General features: G+C 35.7%; 1 protein-coding gene across 1 annotated transcript in view; it reads right to left on the minus strand.

Annotated features, from left to right (window-relative positions):
- LOC107568134 (cilia- and flagella-associated protein 58) overlaps positions 1-27,651 on the minus strand; it is a gene marked incomplete at its 5' end in the record, with an annotated part of 101,035 nt that overhangs the window by 13,184 nt on the left and 60,200 nt on the right. Inside the window, 2 exons of the mRNA XM_016253990.1 lie at positions 16,542-16,675; positions 19,548-19,667. Of these exons, the coding sequence (XP_016109476.1) occupies positions 16,542-16,675; positions 19,548-19,667 (254 nt within the window). The remainder of the gene's footprint in view (positions 1-16,541; positions 16,676-19,547; positions 19,668-27,651) is intronic.

The raw sequence follows: 27,651 nt of genomic DNA on the forward strand, positions 1-27,651 counted from the left end.
AATATCTCTTTGGTTTTGAGACTTTAGTCTTTGCAACTTCAGGGATCTTATCTATGCACAATCAGCTTGTAACACTCCAAAGAGAAAGGACAACTTGAAATCGCATCATATGACCCCTTTAACATTTTATACTATTTTAGTGCCTTTTTTCCCAGCAAGTGTTCGAGTCGACTCTTGAATGGAAAGAAATCAAGCGTAGCGTTAGTTCTGGCAGGTCACGTTAGTCAAGCTCACATCAGCTGACTCTCAGCTGATCCCCATCAAGCTATGGGAATACGACACCTATCTAAGCATTCATATATAAGGTCCCGCTGTAGTATCAGCAGTTTTTGCATTGCTCAATAGCTAATTAAATGGCGAATTCGGCAGGCAAAACCATCTCTCCATTATTGTCATGAACTCCACAAGTTATGTGACTGACTCACGAACAAGTCAGATGGGAACTTCATCCCCAAGATGGATATCAAGAGATCAAGCATCCACTTCACAGCTGCTATGTTTCACTCTCTCGAACGTCTTCACAAGCTAAATCCCATTCAATGCTCAGGTTATCTGCAACATGCGTGTTGGTAAGGCTATCTGTGTTGCTTGGGCTCATTACATTTTTTTTCAGTTAAATGCTTGTGCCAGTTCATGCATGTGCGGTACTTATCTGTTGCCACTGGCAACACGCTTGTTGTTGCAATACGCTGCGCTTAACGGGGGTAATGTAATTTCATGCATTCTGAGTTATTTACACTGTTAATTAAGAGTTGAATTCTTATGCGCGTGCGCGCACTTGGCGACCCAAGCGAGAGCGCGCAGCTTAACGCGTTTAAAAAAAATAAATAAATAACCTTTAATGCACATGTGATCGTAGGGCGACTGCAGCGCCGATCAAAGTTGGACAAAAGTATTTTAATGTAACCAGAATGCATTGTTTTTGACAGACGGCAGCCGATCTTCGCGGCACCGCATGAAGTCAAACAAGCCTAACATCTCTAAAAGAGTGTGTTTTGGATGAGAGGAAAAAATGGCCTTGTTCCGTGTTGTGTGAACAGTGGATGCAGTTTGTTTTCCGGGGCAGTAACGGAGTTTCGCAAGCGTGTTTATTTGTTCCCGTCATTTCGGTGACGGATGTTTTGGAACGGAAGGCTATCTGTGTTGCTTGGGCTCATTACATTTTTTTTCAGTTAAATGCTTGTGCCAGTTCATGCATGTGCGGTACTTATCTGTTGCCACTGGCAACACGCTTGTTGTTGCAATACGCTGCGCTTAACGGGGGTAATGTAATTTCATGCATTCTGAGTTATTTACACTGTTAATTAAGAGTTGAATTCTTATGCGCGTGCGCGCACTTGGCGACCCAAGCGAGAGCGCGCAGCTTAACGCGTTTAAAAAAAATAAATAAATAACCTTTAATGCACATGTGATCGTAGGGCGACTGCAGCGCCGATCAAAGTTGGACAAAAGTATTTTAATGTAACCAGAATGCATTGTTTTTGACAGACGGCAGCCGATCTTCGCGGCACTGCATGAAGTCAAACAAGCCTAACATCTCTAAAAGAGTGTGTTTTGGATGAGAGGAAAAGATGGCCTTGTTCCGTGTTGTGTGAACAGTGGATGCAGTTTGTTTTCCGGGGCAGTAACGGAGTTTCTCAAGCGTGTTTATTTGTTCCCGTCATTTCGGTGACGGATGTTTTGGAACGGGGTACGTTCTGACGCTGGATTTGGATTTTTTTGCGGCGCAGCTCCGAGAGAAATTGGTAAACGGTCATTGTTCAGTTGAAGTCGTCTACATCCAGAAACCTCAGAAAATCAGCTAATGACTAAGCAGGCAGTGTTTGTTCATGAAGGTAACTCATGAAACTGGGGAACATGCTTGTCCCAGAGCTATCTGGTTGTTATTCGGAACATGCTTGTTCTGAACGCTGTAGTTGTATTGGGAACATGCTTGTTCTTAAGTTATAGCTGTATTGTTGGGAACACGCTTGTCCCAGAGCTATCTGGTTATTATTCGGAACATGCTTGTTCTGAAAGCTGGTCAATGGTTAAGGGCAACATGCTTGTTGCTCAAGGCTTTGAGATTTGATATCAGTTTGTGTTGGGGGATATCGGCATATGATCTTGTTTTGGGGGGTTATCGCTGCTCTCCCTGCTCTCATCCATGCTAAGCTGCATGGATGCGCAGGGAGTTCTTGCCCAGAACGGAACCATACCGCCAATCCAAACTGTATGCTAATTGTCAATCATCTTTGATGATAGTGGTCCTGACAGAAATATTTTTTGCCACCAAGTGTTCGAGTTTGGCAAAAAATATTTCTTTCCATTCAAGAGTTATAGGCGTTTTAGTAAAAGCGGCTCCGCCCCTTATGAACGTTTAGGTGTCCCGTTACAACGGTGTGTTGAAAGTTCAACCCCAAAATTTTGCTGAGGTATGCATTTTATCCATTGTGAGCGAATTATTCCAATGATACGCTTGAGCCTGCGACTAACGGTTTAGGAGTTATGAGTGATTTCATACTTTTGACAGTGGTGGCTCGTGGGATTTAAAATAGAGCAGGCACACTAATTGTATTGGTCTGGGGATCCCTGACAATTATTATTATTATTATTATTATTTGCTTAACCACTTTAAAATGGCTTTTTGGTTGCTTTTAGTCAGAAAACGTAAATAAAACGACACACATACAGCAAGATAATATAATTTCACCTGGCCTATCACTTGAAGCAAACATCCATACCTTCTTAAAAGTCTGTGTTAAAAGAGCCGACTGCTGTAACGTTAGCCTGTATCCAGCTTAGAGGTCTGCTACCCGGCCCTTGATGTTTCTTTACTTTCATTTCCTTTACAGAAAAGTTCCATATATCCAGATGATGGGCTCTTTCAAAATAACTCAAATGCATTATTAGAGATTATTATTTACTTTTAAACACAGTTTTTTTCTCTCTTTATTATTATTATTATTATTATTATTATTATTATTATAATTTTCTCTCTTTCGTTTTTTATGAAATTAATGGTTGTACTGCCACCATGTGGTAGAGGTCTGCTACCCGACCCGAGCCCCAAGGGTCGGGTTCGGGGCCGGGTTAATGTTTAATGAATAGTTTCGGGTTCGGGTCGGGCTCGGGTTTATAGCTAAACTAAAACTATATGCAGGCTATGCTGCTTTCATAGATGCACACACACATTATTGCGCACGACAACACATCACGGTAACTTTTATTAGTAAATTAGCTTCGACAGGCTATACTGACTCGCAACGCTGTTTTTGAAGGAACTAAGCCTCATTGCTTGTAGAGAGAGACGCGCAGACGCAGGTTTACACACGCAACTTTCATCTCTCTCTCTCTCTCTCTCTCTCGCACGCGCACGCGTGCGCTAATTCAAATTAATTATATAATTAGCCTAATTAATTCAAATAAATGCGATCTTACTGCATCTCTGTGTCTGATTTAAAGCAGGCAGAATGCCAACGAGCCTTAACTGACGAAAATGACCATCATTTGCGTGATGAAAGAATTATCATCTTGTCGTATACAACCATTCAAAAACTCGGCAGAATTTATGTGACCGCTGCACCTGATGTTCATAAACTTTCATAACTGGTGAGTGTTTTTTATTTTGCCTTGTGAACTGGCCGAGCCTTAATGATTCTGTTTCTTTAACGTTACATGTATTTGCTTACTGATTGCATGCAATCGTGAAATACAGCATTTTTTAAAATTGGCTATTTGTTGTGAAAAAAAAAAAAGGATTTCGGGTTCGGGTCGGGTTCGAGCTCTAAATTTAACTGTGCCGCTCGGGTCGGGTAAGACGATCTCGGGTATAGGCCGGGTTCGGGCTTCACTTTAAAGCTCGTGCAGACCTCTAATCCAGCTTAGACGTGTTTGAATTACAGCTTGGTAATTGTAGTTGGTAGTTGGCGATCAAATATATATTCAATATCGCTACTCATAAGTACTTGGTACATTATCAGCGCAGCGGGAGACGTTCAAACTAATATCACGTAATTTACGTCTCTATGATGATTGGTTGATATCAGAAGGGAGGCTAGCCTCCTCTACGAGGTTTCTTTTCTCAACACTCCTCAGCGCTGAAAGTGAACACTCGATGGTGATTGGCTAATTTTTTTTACCAACAGAGGCACGAGCTCAGCTCTCCCCCGGCCTCCCCCTACCCTTCTCTATCACCTAGTGGTTGTAATTACATCAGCAGATTCGGCACATTCGCGATAGAAAAGTGGCGCTTTCACGCTATGGTATTACAACTGTGAAATTACAAACAAAAAATACACGTTCTGAGATATGAACTGAAATTAATTGTGAATTTTATTAACATTAATTGTCCTCCTCCCTTTTTCACCTCAACATTTTGGGGAAGCTGTGCCACCCCTGCCTCCCTCGACAAGCCGCCACTGAGTTTTGATGGCTGTAGCGCCACTGTCAGGCCGATTGGGGAGAATCTTAGTGACGTTGTAGACAATTTGAGTACTACAATCCCACCAAGTTTCAAGTCTCTATGACTTTTTTTTTACTCCATCAGTTTTAGATGGAGATTGCTGATCCTTGGCCATTCTAACAATTACAATAGGGTTTCAGCGCTTGAACCCCCCCCCAAAAAAGTCCAGTTTTTAAGTCTACAGCAAGTGTGGAAAATTGGACTATAGCAGCACACAATAAATTAAAAAACAGCCTTTCTTTTCTCAACACTCCTCAGCGCTGAAAGTGAACACTCGATGGTGATTGGCTAATTTTTTTTACCAACAGAGGCACGAGCTCAGCTCTCCCCCGGCCTCCCCCTACCCTTCTCTATCACCTAGTGGTTGTAATTACATCAGCAGATTCGGCACATTCGCGATAGAAAAGTGGCGCTTTCACGCTATGGTATTACAACTGTGAAATTACAAACAAAAAATACACGTTCTGAGATATGAACTGAAATTAATTGTGAATTTTATTAACATTAATTGTCCTCCTCCCTTTTTCACCTCAACATTTTGGGGAAGCTGTGCCACCCCTGCCTCCCTCGACAAGCCGCCACTGAGTTTTGATGGCTGTAGCGCCACTGTCAGGCCGATTGGGGAGAATCTTAGTGACGTTGTAGACAATTTGAGTACTACAATCCCACCAAGTTTCAAGTCTCTATGACTTTTTTTTTACTCCATCAGTTTTAGATGGAGATTGCTGATCCTTGGCCATTCTAACAATTACAATAGGGTTTCAGCGCTTGAACCCCCCCCAAAAAAGTCCAGTTTTTAAGTCTACAGCAAGTGTGGAAAATTGGACTATAGCAGCACACAATAAATTAAAAAACTCAGATACAAACAGCCAACATTTTTGTCTGTTTTGAATAAAAGGTGGCTGAATACAGCTCTGAATCATTCTGGCCCAATTTAACATCTGTTTATTCGTTTATATGCAAAAAAACAAGGTATACCGCAGTGTTCCCGCTGTCCCTGGTCTTTAATTACACAATGGCCCTCCATCAAATTACATCCATCTATTGTTTATTAAACGCATGACTAATTTATTGGAGCAAATAAATCAATCAGCATGTTTAGCAGCGCTGTAATAACAATCTACGGGAAGTTTAAAAATCAGTGAATTAGGAATCAGGACATAACCGTATTATATGGAATTATGCAGAAAGCAGTTACATTACGTGCCGAGTTTATTCAATACATCCCCATGCCGGCAGAAATAATAAAGGGAAAGATATGATTATTTGCCCGTCTTTCAAATCAGTAAGCTCACTCCATCTGGCTGATTATACGTCCCCTCTACCACAGTAATTCAATTATGATCTATAGTTCCACGTAGGCAGGCGGAAAGAGGGAAACAGAGAATAAAGTAAAGCGGGAGGGAGGGAGGGAAGAATGGCCGCTCTAGAGATTATAAATCAATAACTGACAGTGATTTGTGTGTGGCTGGAATGTGAAGGTTACACATCTTTAGGAGTACGGCAGTGAATATTCCTCTCATACTTTTTTGCTTTTCTTCTCATCAGCAAAATGATACAGGATCTTCCACTAAACGCTTTTCTTTCTTCAAACTGCTCAACCAGTCTTCATGCCCTCTCACTTTCAATATTCGGACCCACTTTATATTAAGTGGCCTTGACAACTATGTACTTACATTTTAAATGAATAATTTGGTACAATGCACTTATGTACATACATGTTTTTACATTGTACTTATATTTGAAAAATACCTGCATGTAATTACATCTGTAATTAATTTCTGTAATTACATTTATAATTACACAGTTGACCCATCCCTTACACCTTAACCCACCCTTAAACCTACCCATACCAACAAACCTGTCCCAACCCCTACCCGTATCCCACCTCAATAGCAGCAAAAGTGTTTTGCAATACAATATGAACACAATAAGTACATTGTACTTCATTTTTGATGTAAGTACATAGTAGTTAAGGCCACTTAATATAAAGTGGGGCCCAATATTCTGTTAAAGGACGATGGAAAGATAGGGACACTTAACATGTTATCACATATTAACATCTTTTTACACCTACATTCAATGATGCAATCAATAATTAATGGATTCATAAAAGATCTCAAATAGCTTTCTAAATTTTCGAGCTACAGAAATAAAAAAAAAATGCACCCAGGGATGAGCATGCTGGTAATTTTAGTCCGCTACAAATACATCAACAGATAACTGGGATCCATTTGTGCTATTTAACATTTATGCTAAAAATAAATTTTTAAATCATTAACTTTAATTTAGCAGATGCATTTTTTCTCTTTTTCTCAGAATTATCGCTGTTTGATTATTTTTGATGACATCATAGAAAGCAGCAGGTCTAATAGGCTGCATTCACACTAATGTGCAGATCTATTTGAACATATCAAATGCTTTGTCCTGTCCTTAAGACATAACTCTGTAATTTTGCATTATACAAGCACTTTGAGATGCAAATGTATTTCACCGTATGAACGATTGTTAAACAAAGAAGTGAAATATATTCATGCAATCAACACATTAAAATATTAAGTTCATTTACACATTAAAAGTGCTGTAACAGCATTGTTGGGTGGTATTATTTAGACAACCACCACTCTAAGAGAACCACTCTAAATATACAGTGAGATTTTTATTTAAAAAAAATTTTTTTAAATAAATTTTACACCTGCTGACAGCTGAATTTATCACAATTAATTGTGATTAGACTCCAAGGGGGAGTCTAAAGAATTGCATATACAATAGCATATTCTTGCGTCCACATCTTGTGAAATCAATGTTTTGGAGCCTCTTTTGACTTTGTTGGAATTCAAGACCTCTCATGCCTGAGAGCAATTACACAGCTCTCCACGAAGCAGAGAGCTTCAATCCAGCAGACATCACAATGAGAGTCTATTTAGGAGGCGTTTTGATGTAGGTTATGGTTTTTCAGTACCTTTGCATAATCCAACGCTGATGGCAGTTTAATGTAGCATTGAGAGTGTTTGTGTTTTGAGTGAGCAATCAAACTTCCGACTTATTTTTCCTTCTCTACTAATTTCATGTCTCTGTGTATCGATGTAAAAAAAACTTCATATAACATTTAGGACATCAAGCAATGGCATTAAAATATTCCTAATTGCTTTTGATTTCTTGTTTTTGCCATTCTGACATTTCGTTTAAATGGCCTACGTTTCTTCGAAATAGACCTTGCTTTTCCCCTCTCTCTTTCAATGTGCGGTCTGTTAGGCCTTATTCAATCAATAGATTGAAAAAAAGCTTGGAGCTTATTACATGTTTTCCCTAGGAGACAAGAAGGAAGCAAACAGTGTTTATTTGCTTTGCTCTCAACGTGGTCTTAACAGTTCTATAAATGTAGTATAAAAATAAAATTTGGTTGACTATTAATCCTGTGTGCATGTGGTACTGCGGTTCAATACAGAAACTAAGAAATGAAGGCATTGCCACCCACTCCACTTTTGAAAATTATTTCGTGGTATTGCAATATTTAATTTGGACTTGAAGGTTCAACCTTATGAGCTCTCCAGCAATGCTAAAAAGGAAATTCGTGATCTGATCTGGAAAAAAGAGGGAAAAAAATGCATGAAAGTGTACACTGAAATAGTGGTACTAAACAGCAAATTTAATCCAAAAAGTAAAACAGATTACTCTGATGAACTTCTACTCCGATTAGTTCTTAAAAGAACAAAATGGTCTGCACTGCATTTATAATTTTTTTTAAGGACCATTTTGTTCTTTTGAGACTAAACATATTATTTATTTATTTAATGGATTTATTGCAGTGATTTTATCTTGTTGTTGTTGTTGTTATTATTATTATTACAGATTAGCTCTTAAGCCATTCTTTAAAATGTAGATGAATGGTAAGATACTAGCTGTGTTATCCAGTAACATCAGAAAAAAAAAATGTCATTCATGTCTGTGGGCGTCTAGCTTACTCTTGACACGGCACCAGCTTGCCAAGCCTTCATGTTTACAAGTAGGTAGCACTTTTTGCATGAAGCCAAGGTGTATGAAAAAAAATAACACCACCATTGTGTGGTTAAAGCAGTTAATCCAAATGTCCTGAGCGAGCCAAAATGGCTTCCGGAGTTTTGGAGCAGATGGAGCCAGTTACCACACCTCAGTGGAGCTGAACCACGCAAGCAGAGAGAACAGAAAGGGTTGGCCGAGATTAAGTTTTAAATGGTCTGTGAGCACATCTGAAAAGCGAAGGAGAGAAAATGAAAAAAAGAGGAAGACAAAAGACATTTAATGGAAAACAATAGCATGAAGCATAAAAGCCTTTAAGTGAAAGATGGAGAATAAAACCCAACAGGACAGGAAAGAATACAGAAGAGTAAACACACTTGAACCCATCAAAACAAAAACACAGTGGCTTTAGCTTCTGTTACAAAGTAAACAAAAACAACTTGCATATCGGAAACTGACAAAACTGTGGCATCTGAAAGTTTTACAAGTAAGGAATTCTTATTTAAAACCTCCGACTCTGCTCTCAACCAAACCTCCACAAGATATTTCCAGTCAGTAAGCGCTCACTCAACTATGAGCCAAGAAGTTATTCCTGAAGGGCTGTATTTGCGCATTTGCTTATATGCACGCTGAGTGTTTCTGCACCTTGTCACGCTTGATCAACTCTCATTACTGCCTCTTGTTTGCATCACACCTCATAAACATGGCTACCGATGCCGCCTGTCTCACTCGCTACCCAGAATGCAATAATCCACATGTCCTCATTTGCATGCAATTTATTGTGAACTTGTCGGCGACGTGGTTGCCTCCTGTCTATTCTCTCATTTCAAATGAAGGCTTCAAGACACCATCATTCATCGCACGTCATCTGAAACAGAGAATTTACAAACCGAGCCAGCTGTGATTACATTTCTCTTGGTTCCATTCAGCAAGCAAGAAAAAAAAGTCAGAAAATGAATGATTTGATGACAGGCAATATTAAAGGCCCAGTCAGAAAGTTTAAGATGTTTAAAGTGATTTGTTTCTTTTGCAGTGTTTAGCGAAATATTGATGGCTTGCGATAAAATGCTGTCTAGGGACACAGAGCCGTTAATTGACACCACAAGTTTATTTCTTCAAGTCAATTTCGGCACATGTAACAAACTGCTGTGCTCTGATTTAAAATAAATCTTTGAGTAATATTACTTCACTGTCCCAAAAAAATAAAAAATAAAAAAAACTTCATATAACATTTAGGACATCAAGCAATGGCATTAAAATATTCCTAATTGCTATTGATTTCTTGTTTTTGCCATTCTGACATTTCGTTTAAATGGCCTACGTTTCTTCGAAATAGACCTTGCTTTTCCCCTCTCTCTTTCAATGTGCGGTCTGTTAGGCCTTATTCAATCAATAGATTGAAAAAAAGCTTGGAGCTTATTACATGTTTTCCCTAGGAGACAAGAAGGAAGCAAACAGTGTTTATTTGCTTTGCTCTCAACGTGGTCTTAACAGTTCTATAAATGTAGTATAAAAATTTAATTTGGTTGACTATTAATCCTGTGTGCATGTGGTACTGCGGTTCAATACAGAAACTTCTAAGAAATGAAGGCATTGCCACCCACTCCACTTTTGAAAATTATTTCGTGGTATTGCAATATTTAATTTGGACTTGAAGGTCCAACCTTATGAGCTCTCCAGCAATGCTAAAAAGGAAATTCGTGATCTGATCTGGAAAAAAGAGAAAAAAAAATGCATGAAAGTGTACACTGAAATAGTGGTACTAAACAGCAAATTTAATCCAAAAAGTAAAACAGATTACTCTGATGAACTTCTACTCCGATTAGTTCTTAAAAGAACAAAATGGTCTGCACTGCATTTATAATTTTTTTAAGGACCATTTTGTTATTTTGAGACTAAACATATTATTTATTTATTTAATGGATTTATTGCAGTGATTTTATCTTGTTGTTGTTGTTATTGTTATTATTATTACAGATTAGCTCTTAAGCCATTCTTTAAAATGTAGATGAATGGTAAGATACTAGCTGTGTTATCCAGTAACATCAGGAAAAAAAAATGTCATTCATGTCTGTGGGCGTCTAGCTTACTCTTGACACGGCACCAGCTTGCCAAGCCTTCATGTTTACAAGTAGGTAGCACTTTTTGCATGAAGCCAAGGTGTATGAAAAAAAATAACACCACCATTGTGTGGTTAAAGCAGTTAATCCAAATGTCCTGAGCGAGCCAAAATGGCTTCCGGAGTTTTGGAGCAGATGGAGCCAGTTACCACACCTCAGTGGAGCTGAACCACGCAAGCAGAGAGAACAGAAAGGGTTGGCCGAGATTAAGTTTTAAATGGTCTGTGAGCACATCTGAAAAGCGAAGGAGAGAAAATGAAAAAAAGAGGAAGACAAAAGACATTTAATGGAAAACAATAGCATGAAGCATAAAAGCCTTTAAGTGAAAGATGGAGAATAAAACCCAACAGGACAGGAAAGAATACAGAAGAGTAAACACACTTGAACCCATCAAAACAAAAACACAGTGGCTTTAGCTTCTGTTCGGTGCTGACAGATTATTTGATAGCAGGGGAAAAGGCTGGGGCAACTATTTTTAATCTAAAATTAATTAGGGGAATTTCATTTGGTCTTGAAAGCAACCATGCAATCATTAACATTAGGAGCAAATTTACATAGCGCCAAGCTTTTGATCAGCACGAGACTGCTATTAGGAACAAAGGGAGTGTCAGTGTTCATTTACCTTTATAATGCCATTGTCGATTCTTTGAAATGCCATTCACAACATATGCACTGGAGTTTAAACCTTTTACATTCCCAAAACTCCCCAAAAGCTAAACATATAAATGTGTAAATGCATAATTCAGAGTAGATTGTTCCAATGCAACACCACTGATGCCATTATGGCAGAGAACTTTACCCCATCACATTTACACATACACTATCTGCTATAGACAGTCGGTTTGGGATTCAATCAAAATATCATTGAAATGTTAAAAAAAGAAGTATTAAGATCCAAAAAATTCAAAACGAAGTATTGAATTTTAAATATATAAAACTAAATATTAAAACTAAATATTCAAGATGCTGCTTTATTTCTAGGTCACTAGTCAGGAGTATATGTATTCATGTCAGCTGGAGTGCTGGTGCTGTTAAAGCAAGACAAGGGCATATTGTACAACATACTAATAAATGCATGTTCATTTTTCAGTTAAACTCTAAATTGTGTTTTCAGGCTGATAATATCATTTGCAAAGGGGAAAATAGAGTGAAAATTAGAAAGTCTCAGGTTTTTGAACCCAACTGTATTAGGCTTAATGGCAATACACTGGTCAGTTATATTTACACACAAAGGTCCTGCATTATTTATTCAAACTTTTAACCATCAAAATCCATCCATCGACTCGTTTTGACCCATCTAAATCTATTCATTGACGTTGCTATAATTGCTGCTTTAAGCCATGAAAGATTTTCTGCCCATTACCAATGTAGATGGGCTGCAACATGCGCTAACCAGAAAGATTCAAACAAGCTAGGCAAGCAGATTTCCTCTCCCTTGATGCCGTGCGTGTGTTCCTCTCATCTCCTGTCTTATTTCAGGAAACACAACCATCTCTGTCTCATCCAGTATACTGAAAATGTGAAAATGTAAAATGCATAGCATGCAGCATTCAGCGTTACCAAACCACTTATTATTTAATATAAATAATTTAATATAAACATTGTTTTCTCCCAATATTTTAATGCAACTGACACTGTTTGTAAATGAGTTAATAAAAATACAGATGTTCATTGTTAGTTCATGTTAGTTCACAGTGCATTAACTAATGTTAACAAGATTTTAATAATGTGTTAGTAAATGTTGAAATTAACATTAACAAAGATTAATAAACGCTGTATAAGTGCAGTTCATTATTAGTTCATGTTAACTAATGTAGTTAACTAATGAACCTTATTGTAAAGTGTTACCAATAATTTAATATAAACATTGTTTTCTCCCAATATTTTAATGCAACTGACACTGTTTGTAAATAGTCATAAAAGCTAATTATAGCTTCCACAGGAGCAGGACATTTATATTGGATGTTGCACTGCTGGGGAAAACGAAATTGAATTGTACTACGGAGTCCTGCACATGACATGTGGGGGAAAAATAGATATTAATAATTAGTTGCTACAACTTCATTTGTTCCTACGACTTATTAAGTCGTGGCCACATTTTATGAATTCATCCCCTTGTTAAATTAAGATTAAGGAACAAATTACTACAACATGGCGACAGTAAAATAAATAAATTAAAAAAATACATGAGGAAATTACTGAGATTCTGAAGGCCACAATATCTCTCCCCCCGCATGTCATGTCTAGGGCTCCATACAAATAAACTTGACTGAATAATAAAAAACGAATAAATAAAAAGCTAAAAGCTACTAACAAAGAGTAAATAAATACATTCATGGCACAATTACTCCATAACACTGATAGCATTGTGCTGTGAATACAGTTTTTAGTGACTATACCACTTTAAAAAAACAAGACCTTCTCCATTACTTATGAATGACTTGTTTTACTTGGTGTGAAAACACTGATGTGGGATTTGTGTAGAATTAAGTCATTGGTCTGAGCACACGAGATGTCAGAGGGGGGGGAAAGGAAATCAATATGCTGCCCATCAGCAAGGCTTAAGTGCAATGTTTAAACATGCTGCCAGGAGAATTCAAAACAGAGGAGGAAGTGATGTCTGTGCTTGGCCTAGACAAAGAGTTTAAAGCTGTATATGTAAAAAAAAGATTTTTTGCTGCATAGTCGACTTAGTAAATAGTGTTAAGCCCCGTTCACACCAAGATCGATAACTATAAAAATAACGATATTAGCGTCTAAGCACACACTCATCTGCCGCTTTAAACTCTCAAGCTCGTTACAGCAGGATGGATTCTGATTGGCTGTCAATGTTTTTATCGTTCATCAGCTGGAAAAAATCGCTTTGAAAGTGATTCCAACGATATTGTTTCTCTGTGCCTTTATCATTATAGCTGTGGTGTGGACTCTGCTATTCTTTAATATTGAGAACGATTTTTAGAACTATATATTTATCGTTATCTTTATAGTTATCGTGCTTGGTGTGAACGTGCCTTTAGACGTTTTTGTGAAAAAATGGTTGCAAGAACATTATATTAACTATATGGCACCTTGGTAAAAATGGACAAGGTAATCGCATTTCATTACCTTATGAATGCTATATCTGATAAATATGCAAACAGTTCTCTTGGAATTGATAGCGGGAGACTCCAGCAATATGAACCTAATCTCATGGCACATTACTTCATCAGCATTTCACAATGTTTATAAAGCCAAAAAGCTATCAGGTATATTTTATATCTAAAAACACATTTAAAGCTCACATTGATTGTGTCTTATGTTTAGATTTCCAAGCCCTGCTGAAAAATAAAACTGGTTTAACCCAGGCTATGATAGTTTGCTGCACTTAGCGGGCCAACAAGCTGGTTTCTATGGCTAAAACAGCTGAAAACAAGCTTGTAACAGTAACAATAATGTTAAATTTTCATTTTATTATTCTTTCTTTTTTTACAAAAAGAAGTGAGGAAGTAAAAGTTAACAGAAACAGAAACATTTATACTTTTTAGAATATTCCTACGTACATTACAGCATTTTTTTTTTTTTTTTGGTGGTGTGGTGGTAAAAAATATTCAGCAAAGACACATTAAATTGATCAAAACTTGACAGTAAAAACTATTAAACTATTACAAAAGATTTTCTATTTTAAATAAATGGCCAAAAAAGTATCACAGTTTTCATAAAAATATTAAGCAGCAACTGTTTTCAACATTAATAATATTAAAAACTGCTGTTTGAGCACAAAATCAGGATATTAAAATGATTTCTGAAAGATCACGTGACACTGAAGACTGAAGTAATGGATGCTGAAAATTAACCTTTGCCAATACAGGAATAAATTACATTTTAAAATACATTAAAATAGAAATCAGTTATTTTAAATTGTAATAATATTTAGCTGTTTTTACTGGGGGTTTTGATAAAAAAAAAATGCAGCCAGGTCAAGCATCAAAGACTTTTTATATGGTAGGGGCGTAACATTTCCGTCACACTCTTGAGGTATTCGGCCAATCACAACGCACTGGATAGTTGGACAATCAGAGCACAACGATGAGCTTTGTAAAAATCGACGCGTTTCAGAAAGGCGGGGCATAGAGGAGAAACAATAATGAACAGTATGTGGAAAATAATGTGTTTTTTTAACCTTAAACCGCATAAACACATTTCATTACACCAAATAATGTTCTTTTTAGCAACATCATATGACCCCTTTAATAAATCTTACCAACCCCAAACTTTTTCAACGGTAGTATACGTATTTCTACCTCATTACTTTGATTAATAGAACGATCAAACGCACTGAATAAATCTACTGTGAGGACTGATAGAACTTTTATCTGAAAAAAGTAAATCATTAACTCACCTATATATCTCAATTAGAAATCAAGTCATTCTCTGGGATACAGTTATGAAATTGTAGATCAGCAAAGATGATGGATGCTATTAATTTCACTCTTATTAAGACACCACACAAAGGCAACCAGGCATTTTCCGTAGACTCCTACTGGTCAACCATGAAGTCTGAAACCTGTCCAGTTAAAACAGTGGGACATTCTGTGATGTGACAGGAAGCGGAGCAGTTGTGCTTCTAAACCAGGCGACAGGGACCGGCCAATCAGATCCATTCAATCTGTGTCTGTTGCCGTAGACGTGTCAACCTCTAACTGAAGAAAGCCTTGTCCAATTCTATTTTGTTTTGTAACCAGCGAATCTGGTTACAATATATATGGTTTGAAAAATCGGCTTACTAAGCTTAATGTAAAAACCTACATTGTATGGGCCTTATTCAAGAAACCCCTGCAGAAGTAATCTGTCGCTGTAAAAATATTCGTACATAAATTGTCCTATTCCATTCAACAAGTCATTTACGTAAGAATGGATTTACACACAAATTTGCTCTGCTCATGTTTCAGAAATAAGGCCCAATGTGTGTGTTCTGAAAGGATGTGTGTGTGTGTGTGTGGGACAGAAAGAGTGGCTGATGTGAGAAGTGTGTATACTGTATGGATAACAGTAGTGTTTAGAAGATTGCATACAAATCAATCGTCAACCCCCCCAGAGGAAACATTCTCTCATTGCGTTCGAAAATAAGACTCCCCAGGATAAACAACATACATGCTTCCAAAATACCACACGATTAGTCATAATTTCATTAGATCGAAGGCCAATAGCAGTGGAATCTGGCAGGGTGCTACTAATCAGCGAGCAACAGAGCGATTTTGCATCACTCTGTAATTTTCAGTGTCACGATTTGCTCCCAAGAACACAGAGACGAAATGAGAGAAATCTTTCCAATTCACTGGCTCATTGATTTCCCTCCAACTCCAAATGCTTTTTTCCTCTCTCACCGTTATCTGAGGTATCATTTTCGGCCGTGTCAGAGACTGCCGTTCTTGTCTGCTTGTTGGCAATATCGAAGGTCATTTGCTGTCAGGACCATGAAATATACGGATACACAGACACCACACACATACAAACACAATAAAGTGCTTTCTGCTGGTCTGATTTATACTGTGGGTATAACGTTACATCTTATGCTGATCTGGGATTAACGTCTTCCACCTGAACCCACATGCACACACACATACACACTCGAATACTGGCACACGGTTGTTTTTAAATGCTTATGAAAATTCTGTCATCATTTACTCACCCTCATTAATGGTGACTGATGCTTTCAAGCTTTTTAAAAGCATGCAAAAGCACCACAAGCATCATAAACGTGGTCTATACAATTTAGAACTTTAGACTTTATGAGCCATTTGGACATGGTTTTATTGTGCTTTTCCATCCTTTTTTTGAGCTTGAATGCTTCAGTCCACATTTACTGTAAATTGAAAAAGTTGTATTTTTGTATTCCACAGAAGAAAGTCATACAGGTTTAGAAGGACATAATGAACATAATAATGGTGAGCAGATGATGACAGAATTGTCATTTTTGGGTTTACGCCTTCCTTTCTCACCTGTGCTCCTGGTCTTTCCGTTTCTGTGCGAGGTATTTTTTCTTGACTTCTTGAAGTTCATGGGCAAGACGTTCGATCTCATACTTGTAGTCTTCTGATTGGGACTCGTGCATGTTGAGCTCTGCTGTTAGGACCTATGAAAGAAAAGTTATGTTTGAAACTATAACTATATAACTATATATTTATGCACTTGGTTGCTTCAAACTTGCCTGGCAACCATAACCGGGTCAAGTGCACAAACACCTTCATGATTTAATTATATGCAGTGGTACAGTACATATCATAATTTGTTCCAATTAAGTTAATTTAAGCATATTTTAATAAAAACACTGAAAAAACACTGAAATCTTCTCCTCCTACTAACACTGAAAAATTAGTAGGAAAATGTGGTTAATTGAATTAAAACAAATAGGATTCATTTTTCTTTATGAAATTTTTTTTTAATTTTTTTAGTTTAATTCAGAGCTGAAACAGCCTACAGATTAACTATATTGCTTTGCAGACTAATTGTTTAGTGATTAACAACAGTGATTATTTTTGGTACTTTTTTCATTTTATTATATACTGAACATTAATGTTTTTAATGATTAAACACTGTAACTCACAGCCTCAAGCAGTTCATTGCTTTTATATGCACTGCTTTGCTGCTTCCAGTTATGTGGCAAACCATCTAAATATTGCAAAGCGTCTAAGAGTCCATTTGTCAATTACTTTGAAATGTTTCCTAAAGCTGCGCTCACCCTTCAGTAGGCACCTCTTTGCTATAAATGTGTCCGAGTTGTACAGTTGTGATCTATCACTGAGGATGTGTTCGGCTTCCTCTGAGCAAGGAACAGAGCGATTTCCTCTGCAGCATCTCATTGATCTCCGTCAATCTTTGCACATATCAGTCAAGCTCTAATTGTCATTCATCCAATGTGCTCCAAACCACCCACATAGTGCAGGTGACCCAACAGCCCAGAGCTCAGTAATCAAAGGAACAGGGAGAAGAGAGATGCTAAAGAGAAGGAGGAAGATGGACAGAAAGTGAGAGAGGAAGTAATAAATGAAGAAATCTCGGATGTGCTCTGCTGCAGAGCTGGCTTTGGATTGGACGATTTGCAAAGGGTATTGCACATGACAGGCATTCAAAATGTTTCTGCTCATTGAAAGTTTTTTTTTATTTAAATGTTTTTCCATTTACAAAATTAAATACAAATAATTAGAAAATAAAATAATTGTATTAAATAAAATAATAATTTTATTAAATAATATCATTTTAAAAACTTCAATAAGTCAATAATAAATAAATTCCAAATCAGTATTATTTGGCAGAATTATTATTATTTTTGGTACTTTTTGATTCATTTTATTTGCATTTTTTATTTTATTATTTATTGAATGTGATATTAATTATTGGATAATTTGGGAAAGATATTGCATATATATTACGGCAGTCTGTTTATATATATATATATATATAATTTAAATGAATATATTCCAAATCAATATTTTTTTTTGCAAACTAGTTGTTAACATTTTTTTATGAATTTTATTGCATTTTTAAAATGTTATTATTTATTTAATATTCAGATTTTTTTGACAGTTTAGGAAGAGTATTGCTCAGACATTCAAAATGTTTCTGTTCATTGAAAACTTTTTTTTAATATAATTTTTCTTTAAATAATACAAAATAACTATAATAATAATGATGATGATAATAATAATAATAATAATAACAACAACTTAAAAAATTGAATCAATTCCAAGTCTGCCACAAATTATTATCATTACCATTTTATCTTTGTTTTTATTAAATTTTTTCCATTTCATTTATTATTATTTTTTGTTTGTTTAATTTATTTATTTTACTTTTTTCCACCAAAATGTGCATTGTTTAATCAACTTTCAAGCAACTTTTGGCCCATTTTTAAATTAACAAAATACTTCATCTGTTGTGAGCTTTTCATGAGCGTATAATAATATTCAGACTACTGGGTATTTTACAAAGACAAAACTCTGGAAACATCTTCCAAGCAAGCATGGAGAGTCAAAAGACCGGTGTTAATTAATGTTAATTTCCTAAAGGGGGCTGGAGCGGGAAGACATGCTTCAATCAAAACAAAGAATGGGATGATTTTTCAGTTTGGCTCATTAGTAAGGCTTCTGTTCTAATGTTAATTACACTGAGCTTTGTTTATTTAAAGCTTTGCCAGTGATGCCTGTGGTGCCTAACTCATTTTAAGCTTGGCAATAAATTATCAGAAAGCCAAACCCCCCCTATACCTACCTTCAGGCCATTATTTTTAAGTTCAAGGGCGCCAGAGAGTTTTATACTCCACACTGCAGATATTCTAATAGATCAGCTCTGAATTTCTGCCGAGCTAAGCACTTTTGAGTCTTTAAAGTCTGTTACGTCCATTTTTGTAAAGAATGGCGAATGTAACGGAGCACTTTCTACTGTCCTGACTGCAGAGGACAGTTTGCCTGGTTTTCAGATCCAGGGCTAGTTTCCTGGATCCTAATGTTCCTGATCAAAACGCAGCTCAAAGATCAGTGTATATCAGTGACATATGGACATTATAAGGTCACCGAAGGCTCAGCAGAGACTCATAACTTTTTAACTGCTTTCATCTCTGCCTCTTGCCTATTTAATAGGACAGGACGAGGCAGCTTAAACCGAACCAACTCATTAAAAATGACATTAGTGGTCGCTGTCTCCAGATGGACCTGAACTCTTAATTAAGTGGTGAAGTAACTAATTATTCATTTTGTGTGATGGTGAGAGGGGGAATAAGGAGATGAAAATGATGGGAGAGGAGTGAGAGGAGGAATGATTGATGTGAGAAAAAGCCCTCAGCGAGTGGGATGCGGGATCCGGCTGACATATCGCAGAAAGAAAAAAGGACTTATTATGCTAAATTATTTTACAATACATTCTTTATTTTGTAATATGACATTGCTTTATTGAAGAGAAGAGAAGAGAAGAGAAGAGAAGAGAAGAGAAGAGGAGGTTTATTAGCGGACCTTCAGTTGTTTGGTCTTCTCCCGGAGTGTTCGCTGATAAACCTGTAGTTTTTCCGCTGCTTCTGGACCAGGTTGCCGAGCAAGGATGTGCTTCAGCTCGACGTAAAGTTTCTCTTTCTCCTGCAACACAAAGTAAAACAAAATCAAATTCATTTAAAATATGAAGTACCAAATTTAATTTAATGTAATTTATAATTCAATTTTTAATACAATTGTAACGTATTTTTTTATTTTATTTAATTTTAAACATGTTAATTTAATTTAATTTTTCAATACAATTTTAATCAAATTTTTTTATTCTATTTAATTTTAAACAAAGTATCATAAAGCACCTAATTTAATTTAATTGTAAATGAAGTATCATAAAGTACCTAATTTAATGTAATTTAATTTTTAATACAATTTTAATGTAATTTCAAATTTTATTTAATTTTAAAGTATCGTAAAGCTACCAAAATTACCAAATTTTGCCATAGGTTTGATCGCAACATATAATCATTGCTGTTAATAGTGTTCACCGTCTGTTTGAATACATGACATTAACTAACTGCTTGATTTTTACCATACATGTCTGCCATATGGACATCAACTTGAGATAGTCACCAATTATGAGCTATTACTAAATATAATGTAGAAACTTACATTTTCTGGAAAGCTGCTTTGCAGCTATTTGCATCATGAAAAGCGCTATTCAAATAAACTTGAATTGAATTAAAACAATTTTCATGTAATTTTTTATTTAATTTAATTTTAAACAGTAAGTATGGTGAAGCACCAAATTTAATTAAATTGTATTTAACTTTAAGTTCAATTTAAATGTAATTTAATTTTAAACGAAGTATTGTAAAGCACCACATTTAATTTAATTTCATTTCATTTTATAGAATTTAATTTAAGATTTAAGTTTTTATGCAATTTATAACAAATAAAAAAAATTTAAAAAAAAGAAAAAGGCATGAATGAACATGCATAGGCAAAAACAATTGATTTTTTTTTAAATCGCCAATACATTTTTAGTTTTTAGGATTTTTTTTTAACCAAACTTTTTATAATTCTCAACTATGTTATTACAGAATTATTTCCAAAATGTGTAATAAACATGCTTTTAGTCCTGGTGTCCTCATATAAGGACATACTGTATATGAAATCAACCTCCTATTTCGTAACAGAAAGTCATATTTTGATTTGAAACTATATAACGTTTTCCTGAGATGTTGATTTATGACACACAGTTGAAAAATTTGTCAGATTTAAATGATCATTTTAAAAAAAGTATCCTATTTCCATAAGACTAAATTAATATCAGACATTTTTGAAGACCAAGGAGAGGGAGTGGTCATGGTGAAACATTTAGTATTTCTGAAAAGCCCTGAATGTGCTCCGTACAGGACATCCAGACTTCAAACTGTGGCATGTATAGTCTCAGAGAAATTCACTAAAATATAATGTCCTCATATGAGGATGCAGGGTCTCAGGAGGTTAAACAGCAAATTAATATATTTTATAAAGATCATGTGACACTGAAGACTAGAGTAATGGCTGCTAAAAAATTCATTTTGCCATCAAACAAATAAATAAATAAATAAAATATTTATTTTAAATTAGAATAATATTTCACGATATTAGCCTAATATTTTTACTGTACTTTTAAAAATAAATAAATGCAGTCTTGATGAGCATGAGAGACTTTCAAAAACATTTTTAAAATCTTACTGGCCCTAGATTTTTCAGCAGAAGTGTATGTGTAGAAACTATGATGGAAAGACATTAACAAAATACCTTTCTATTTTAATCATTTTAAACAATTCTGCACAAGTTTCCCTGGAAGTAACTAGTATTTTATCCTCATGAACACATTATATTAAAATACTGCTTTATTTGGAAACTGTTTTCACAATATTCTTCACAACAATTATAATATGAAAATATAGCTAATGTCTCTAATTATTATTATTATTATTAATACAATTATTTTATTGTATTTACCTACAGCCTGAAATTCTTAACTTTGCAACTAAAATATGTCATGAAATCAAATGATCTGCTGAGAAACACATGCAATGCTACCTTCTTCCAGATGATGATAGTTAAAAAAAAAAATTTGCCTAATGAATAGAAAAACACTGTCCATAAATACAATCCTCTGATAATAATGCATCCTCCCTAAAGGAAATGACAAAGAATATCGGTCTTTGATCCAATGACCACACCACAGGGCCCTTCAAATCCTCATCTCTCCATATTTTCGCTCACTTTCTTTCTCTTTTACTCATTTCCATCTCTCTCCCCCAAACTCTTATTTAACAGCATGTCTTCTACAGTCATCCTCTTATGTAAGAAGTATTTTTACACATTGTTAACAAACAGAAAGTCACGTTGCTTAGCCTCATTCTGACTTCATTTCCTCTATATGTCAGACTGCATAATCACAGAAGCCTATGTGACATGAAGAACACTTGAAGTAGCTCTGCTGTCCCTGTTCAGCGCAATCGGTAGACGACGAGTGCGATTTAAAAGCAAACAGATGTTCTGTGTGTCAGTCCATTCAGAGATGAAGAAGACACGCTGTGACTGACAGTGACGGGAACACGCTCAATGTTCCCACCCCCGCAACAGTTTTCTCTGCCAAAGAATTTGGACGACAATTGCATGTCTACCGGCTTCCGACCTGTCTTACTTTGGAGACATCCTCCCTTGACAGCTAAGATTTTGACAGTCGCAATGACTTTATTTTGTTGCTCCTGCTGTCATGGCACAAGTCACAAATGAGTGGAGAAAAGCCTTTGTGACTTCAAGCAGTGGGTCTCAATCAGTGGGTCACAGGTCTCATAAGGTCAACAACAGCACAAACAGAAAATAAATAAAATAATTAATTAATGCAATAGATATCTTAAACTGTGAAACTGGCTTAGAAATCAGTTTAGCTCAATGCTAACACTTAAATATGTTTTTGTTTTTAGTGTTTTTTTTGTTTGTTTGTTTTTAACAAACTGATTAAGTCATCCTATGGCAATCAATGCAATATCAAAAAATCTTGTTATATTTCTGATTATTACATTAAATCTTTACCTTATGATTTTACAGAGCTAACAAACTAATCAAACCATGCTCATGTGCTAATTTGTATCCATTAAAATCCATTACAATGCTAAATGTAATTATAAAAAAAATTGAAAAAATACTATTTTAAATTACTATTAAATATTGAAATGTTATTTTAAAATACAAAGTTCTGCTGATTAACCTTATTTTTTTTAACTGTGATTTTTTTTTTAAATTCAGGATTCATTTAAATCGAAAGTTCAAAAGTGCAGAATTTACCCTTGTAAAAAAGTAATGTATTTAAAATACATTTATTTCATACTAAGTATAGTTCAAATCTATTAACATATTTCATACTGACATATCGCTCGAGACTTACTTATATAAAAATTATACTTAAACTTTATTTAGAGTACTACTTGTGCACAATGCACATTTCTTAATATTAAGCCTAAATTGTGTTTTAATGTCACTATTGATGAGGATTGTGTGATCTTTAAATAACATCAGTCGTTAAATGCAAGATATTTAAAGTGTACCCGAAGTATACTTGTAATAGTTCCACTTTAGCACAATCAAATATTCTTCAGTATATCTTTTGTTGGACTTCAGAACTATTTCCAGACAATTAAAGTGTGTTAAGTACAAAATTAGTTGTTCCAAATTAGCGGACTTTAAGGATACCAGTTTAGTACACCAAAAGAACAATTGAAGGGTATTTTTGTTAAGTAAATATGTAAATGTATTTGTAGTATACTTAGTGTGAAATAAATGTTTCGCATACAAAATTTCAAATACCTTTTTTTTATGTAACAATGTCAAAGTCTTTACTGCCACCTTTGACTTTTGATCAATGCATGCTTGCAGAAAAAAGTAGTTTCTTTAAAAAAAAAACTGACCCCAAACTTTTGAACATTAGTGTGCTTCAATCTAATTACACACACACACACACACACACACAAATTGACACGGTGCCCATAAGTGCATAGCTCTGTACTTATTACACCCCTAGGGCAACTGTCCCTGACTCTCAAAACAAAATCACCTTGAAGAAATTATTCAGAAACTGGCTCTTAATTATTTTTAGGGATCACCACTAAATACCAGAAGTTCTTGTCATGTCCATGGCGCTTAAAGGGGTCATATGATGTTGCTAAAAAGAACATTTATTTTGTGTATTTGGTGTTATGAAATGTGTTTATGCGGTTTAAGGTTGAAAAAACACATTTTCCACATACTTTTTCCGAAATAACTAGCAACATGGGCACTATCTTCTCTAATACATTAGAAGCTGTTGTCCCCATCAAATTGAAAAAGGTTAGAGAAAAACTTACTGCGCCATGGTACAACAGTAATACCCATTCTCTCAAGAAAAAAACTCGTAGTCTTGAGCGCAAATGGAGAAAAACGAACTTGGAAGTTTTTAGAATTGCGTGGAAAAAGCAAAGATATTATTTAAACTGAGCTGGATGTTGACATCACTGAATTCAATGATGAACTGTCTTTAACTGAAAAATTTGTGTTTACTATTGTCATTTTGCATTATTGACACTATTTTCCTAATTAATGCTGTTCAGTTGCTTTGTCACAATCTGTATTGTTAAAAGCGCTATATAAATAAAGGTGACTTGACTTGACATACTGTACATTTCTGTCTTTCTGAAATGCGTACATTTTTAAGGCGGCGTTATGCAAATCTTCCCACATCGTGATGTAGACGTGGGGGCGTGTTTAAACGAGGCATTTTAGGAGGGCGTGGACCAGTCTTAACTTTTATAAAGAACATCTCTTTGGGTTTGAGACTTTAGTCTTTGCAACTTTAGGGATCTTATCTATTCACGAACAGCTTGTAACATGCCAAAGAGAAAGAAAAGCTTGAAATCGCATCATATGACCCCTTTAAAATAACTCATAGTAGTGTGTACTAAACAGGTTTGTGCGTGTAAGCAGAGAGAGAGTTAGGACTGGAGTATAGCGTTTGAAAGACAGGAAGTGTTCATGCATTAGCTTTGGAAATAAGAGGTCACAAGCTTTCTATGAGTGCTGGATCTCCTGCGATACAATATCACCTTCCTTTCTCTTTTACCCAAATGAAAACTTTAGCTCGGAAAACTCAATCTAACTCTGCGGCACCCGATGCAAACCTATCGCAGACCTTACAACCTATCTGTATTACAGTGTTATATTGCATTAACTGTAGGGCATAATAAACTCCGCTGTTTGTTGCAGGTAAAACAGACCTTCCTGTCATACCTCAGTTTGTAATTCGGTGAGTCACTGGGCCATATCTTACAGCCACCATGCATGAATAAATAGTAAACCGCTAATCGCCTGTCCAGATTTGCCTGCACGAGTATTAACTGACATGATATGTTCTGTGCCTCTTTTATTATCGCACTGCCTCAGTGCAAATAATGCGACAATTAGAGTCTGCATCTGTGTGAAAAACAGCGCCTGCTCTTTGTTTGCCATAAAGTGCTGCATTGTGAATACTTCAAGATCTATAATGGGTATTATATTAAAAATGGAGCCTGTCTTGCATCATTTCTGAATCACCACTGTCCTCCGTCTACAGAAGTGCAGCATTGTCTTGACTGCAATGGCTTTTTGCTATTGTGTCCTAAATGGTGCTATATTGCACACGCTGTCACAATTTTCACTGCAAACAGCTACAAAACAATACAACAATGCCCTGCTGTCTAACAACTGTGGTGGGGCTGTTTTAAAAGGCATCAAAGGCAGCTCAAGACTCACACAGCGCTCGAGCCGAGCGACTTCATAATTACACAATGAGTTATAGGGGTGTTGTAACGCAGTCAGCTTTAACCTAATTAGCACTGCATCCCAATATTCCTTTGAAGACGGGTTCATTTCATCTGCAGTCCATTGGCATATTCATTGATTTTCAGATTGGAACTGAAGTTGTGAGAAATCGCACAATGCTGATTCATTTATGCATTCTAAAAGAAGTTCATAGCTGCATCAAACAGAATTGCACAAAGAATATAAAGACAACAAATATTTCCAAACCATACAGAAGCACATAGAGACTAGAATATTTTAAAGACTTCTCTTACATCGTTCAGAAGTAATAAATTATTTTACGCAGCAAGGATGAATTAAATTGATCAAAAGTGACAGTAAAGACATTTATAATGTTACAAAAGATTTCTATTTCAATATACTATTTATCAAGGAATCATGAAAACGTGAAAAAATATATATCACAAAACATTAGGCAGCACAACCATTTTCAACACTGAAAATAATAATGATAAGAAATGTTTCTTGAGCAGGAAGTCAGCGTATCAGAATGATTTCTGAAGGATCATGTAACACTGAAGACTGAAGAATTCAGCTTTGCCATCACAGGAATGAATTACAATTTTTTTTTTTAAGTAATTCCCCAAAAAGAAATGGTGGTTTATTTGGCATTTTTCTAACTTAATACAAGTTTGTTTTATCCATTATAAAATTATATTACCAGAAAAACTCATTTAAGAGACATTTACCTGGGGGGGGGGAATTGCAAAATGCTGAGAAAAAAAAAAAAGGCTATGAGCAACAATGCAACGGGCAAAGATGTTAATCTTATTAAATACATATCTGAAAGACTGCACGGCTCTGGTATAGCCTAAAAGGTTTGTCCAATAGAAATATTATACACTCCACCACAGCTTGTGTAAATATCAATAGTGTGTTCTGAATTGAGTTTAGGAAGAAAATGTGAATCTAGTGATGACCTGAAAGAAATCAAACACGTTTTGGTATGATCTGATCCCTGAAAATGGCTGCTCATGTCCTAAGATTGCGATCCAGTCTGTTAAGCTTCATTTGATACAGGCAGTGAAAGGAACCTTTTTAAACTGGCTGTCTGTCTGATGTTAATGGCATTTTGAAAGCCCATTTTATCATTTCCACTGCATCTGAGCTCAAGATCCGAAGTGCGAAAAAACTCTTAACACCATCAAACTGAACATCACAGCCCATGTCTACCCATCTCGTAATAGTGAAAGTAAAGTGGACAGTTACTCCTAGAACATTTTGTCTGTCTCTTCCAGACAAACTGCGAACTTTTCCGTCGTATTTTTTCCCTCTCTCAGTTCTATAACATTTCTGATTAGTTGCTTTGGAGCCACCATTATAGTCTTCAAACTAACAAACCCAATTAAAAATCTCAAATACATAAACAAGAAAGCATAAAAGTTACTCTAGTCACGCCAACAGCACCTCCCTCTATCTCTCCATTCATAACCTAATCAGTGCTTCCAAGTGCATTTATGTAAACAAACGTTGCTCCCTCAAGAAGCTCCACTCGAGCACCTGCAACATCTGAGAAATCACATTTGTTTCTAGTCTGAGCAATGAACAGCATGGATCACTTCATTAAAGACACTGGAGGGCTCTCTGAATACTAGACCATACACAAGGACAAAGAGGGGAAAATGACTAGTTCTAGACTATAATGCAAGTAATGTATGGCTAAACGTATAAATGATAGACTCTGCTTGTTGTATATTATTGAACTGAATGGCAGGGAGGATATTAAAATATGTCTCTGTCAGGATACAATACTTTAAATAATCGACTCCAGTAAAAATCACTAATTATCAGTCCAGACAGAATCTGCATAATTCTGTGGGATGGATTTTAATATGGTAAAAGTAGAGAGTACTTTACTGCTATTAGGAGCTGGAAGCATAATCAAATTAGTCCAAATACGTAATAATGGAACAAGCAAGGCACAGAGGAAGAGTAAAACGGTGGACATTCTGATTATGTGGAAATCTGTGGCGCTTTGTGCATAAGTGCTACAGGCACAGAAAAAAAAGTTATTCAGTAAGCTAATAACCAAATATTACAATCTAAAAGTAGCACAATCTGTATTACTTTTAGATAACTTTAAATTGCCTTAAAGCATCATTCGCAAATGAAGAACAGAGAAAATCAATATCAATTAGATAACTTTCAAATATAACTAATCTCTTTTTAACTAATTTAACTAATATGTAGTTATATAGTTATCTCTAAGATTTCTTTAAGAAAGTAATGAAAAAGTAAT

This window comes from Sinocyclocheilus grahami, unplaced genomic scaffold (genome assembly GCF_001515645.1).
Source record: "Sinocyclocheilus grahami isolate Dianchi unplaced genomic scaffold, SAMN03320097.WGS_v1.1 scaffold1219.1, whole genome shotgun sequence".
Lineage (NCBI taxonomy): Eukaryota > Metazoa > Chordata > Actinopteri > Cypriniformes > Cyprinidae > Sinocyclocheilus > Sinocyclocheilus grahami.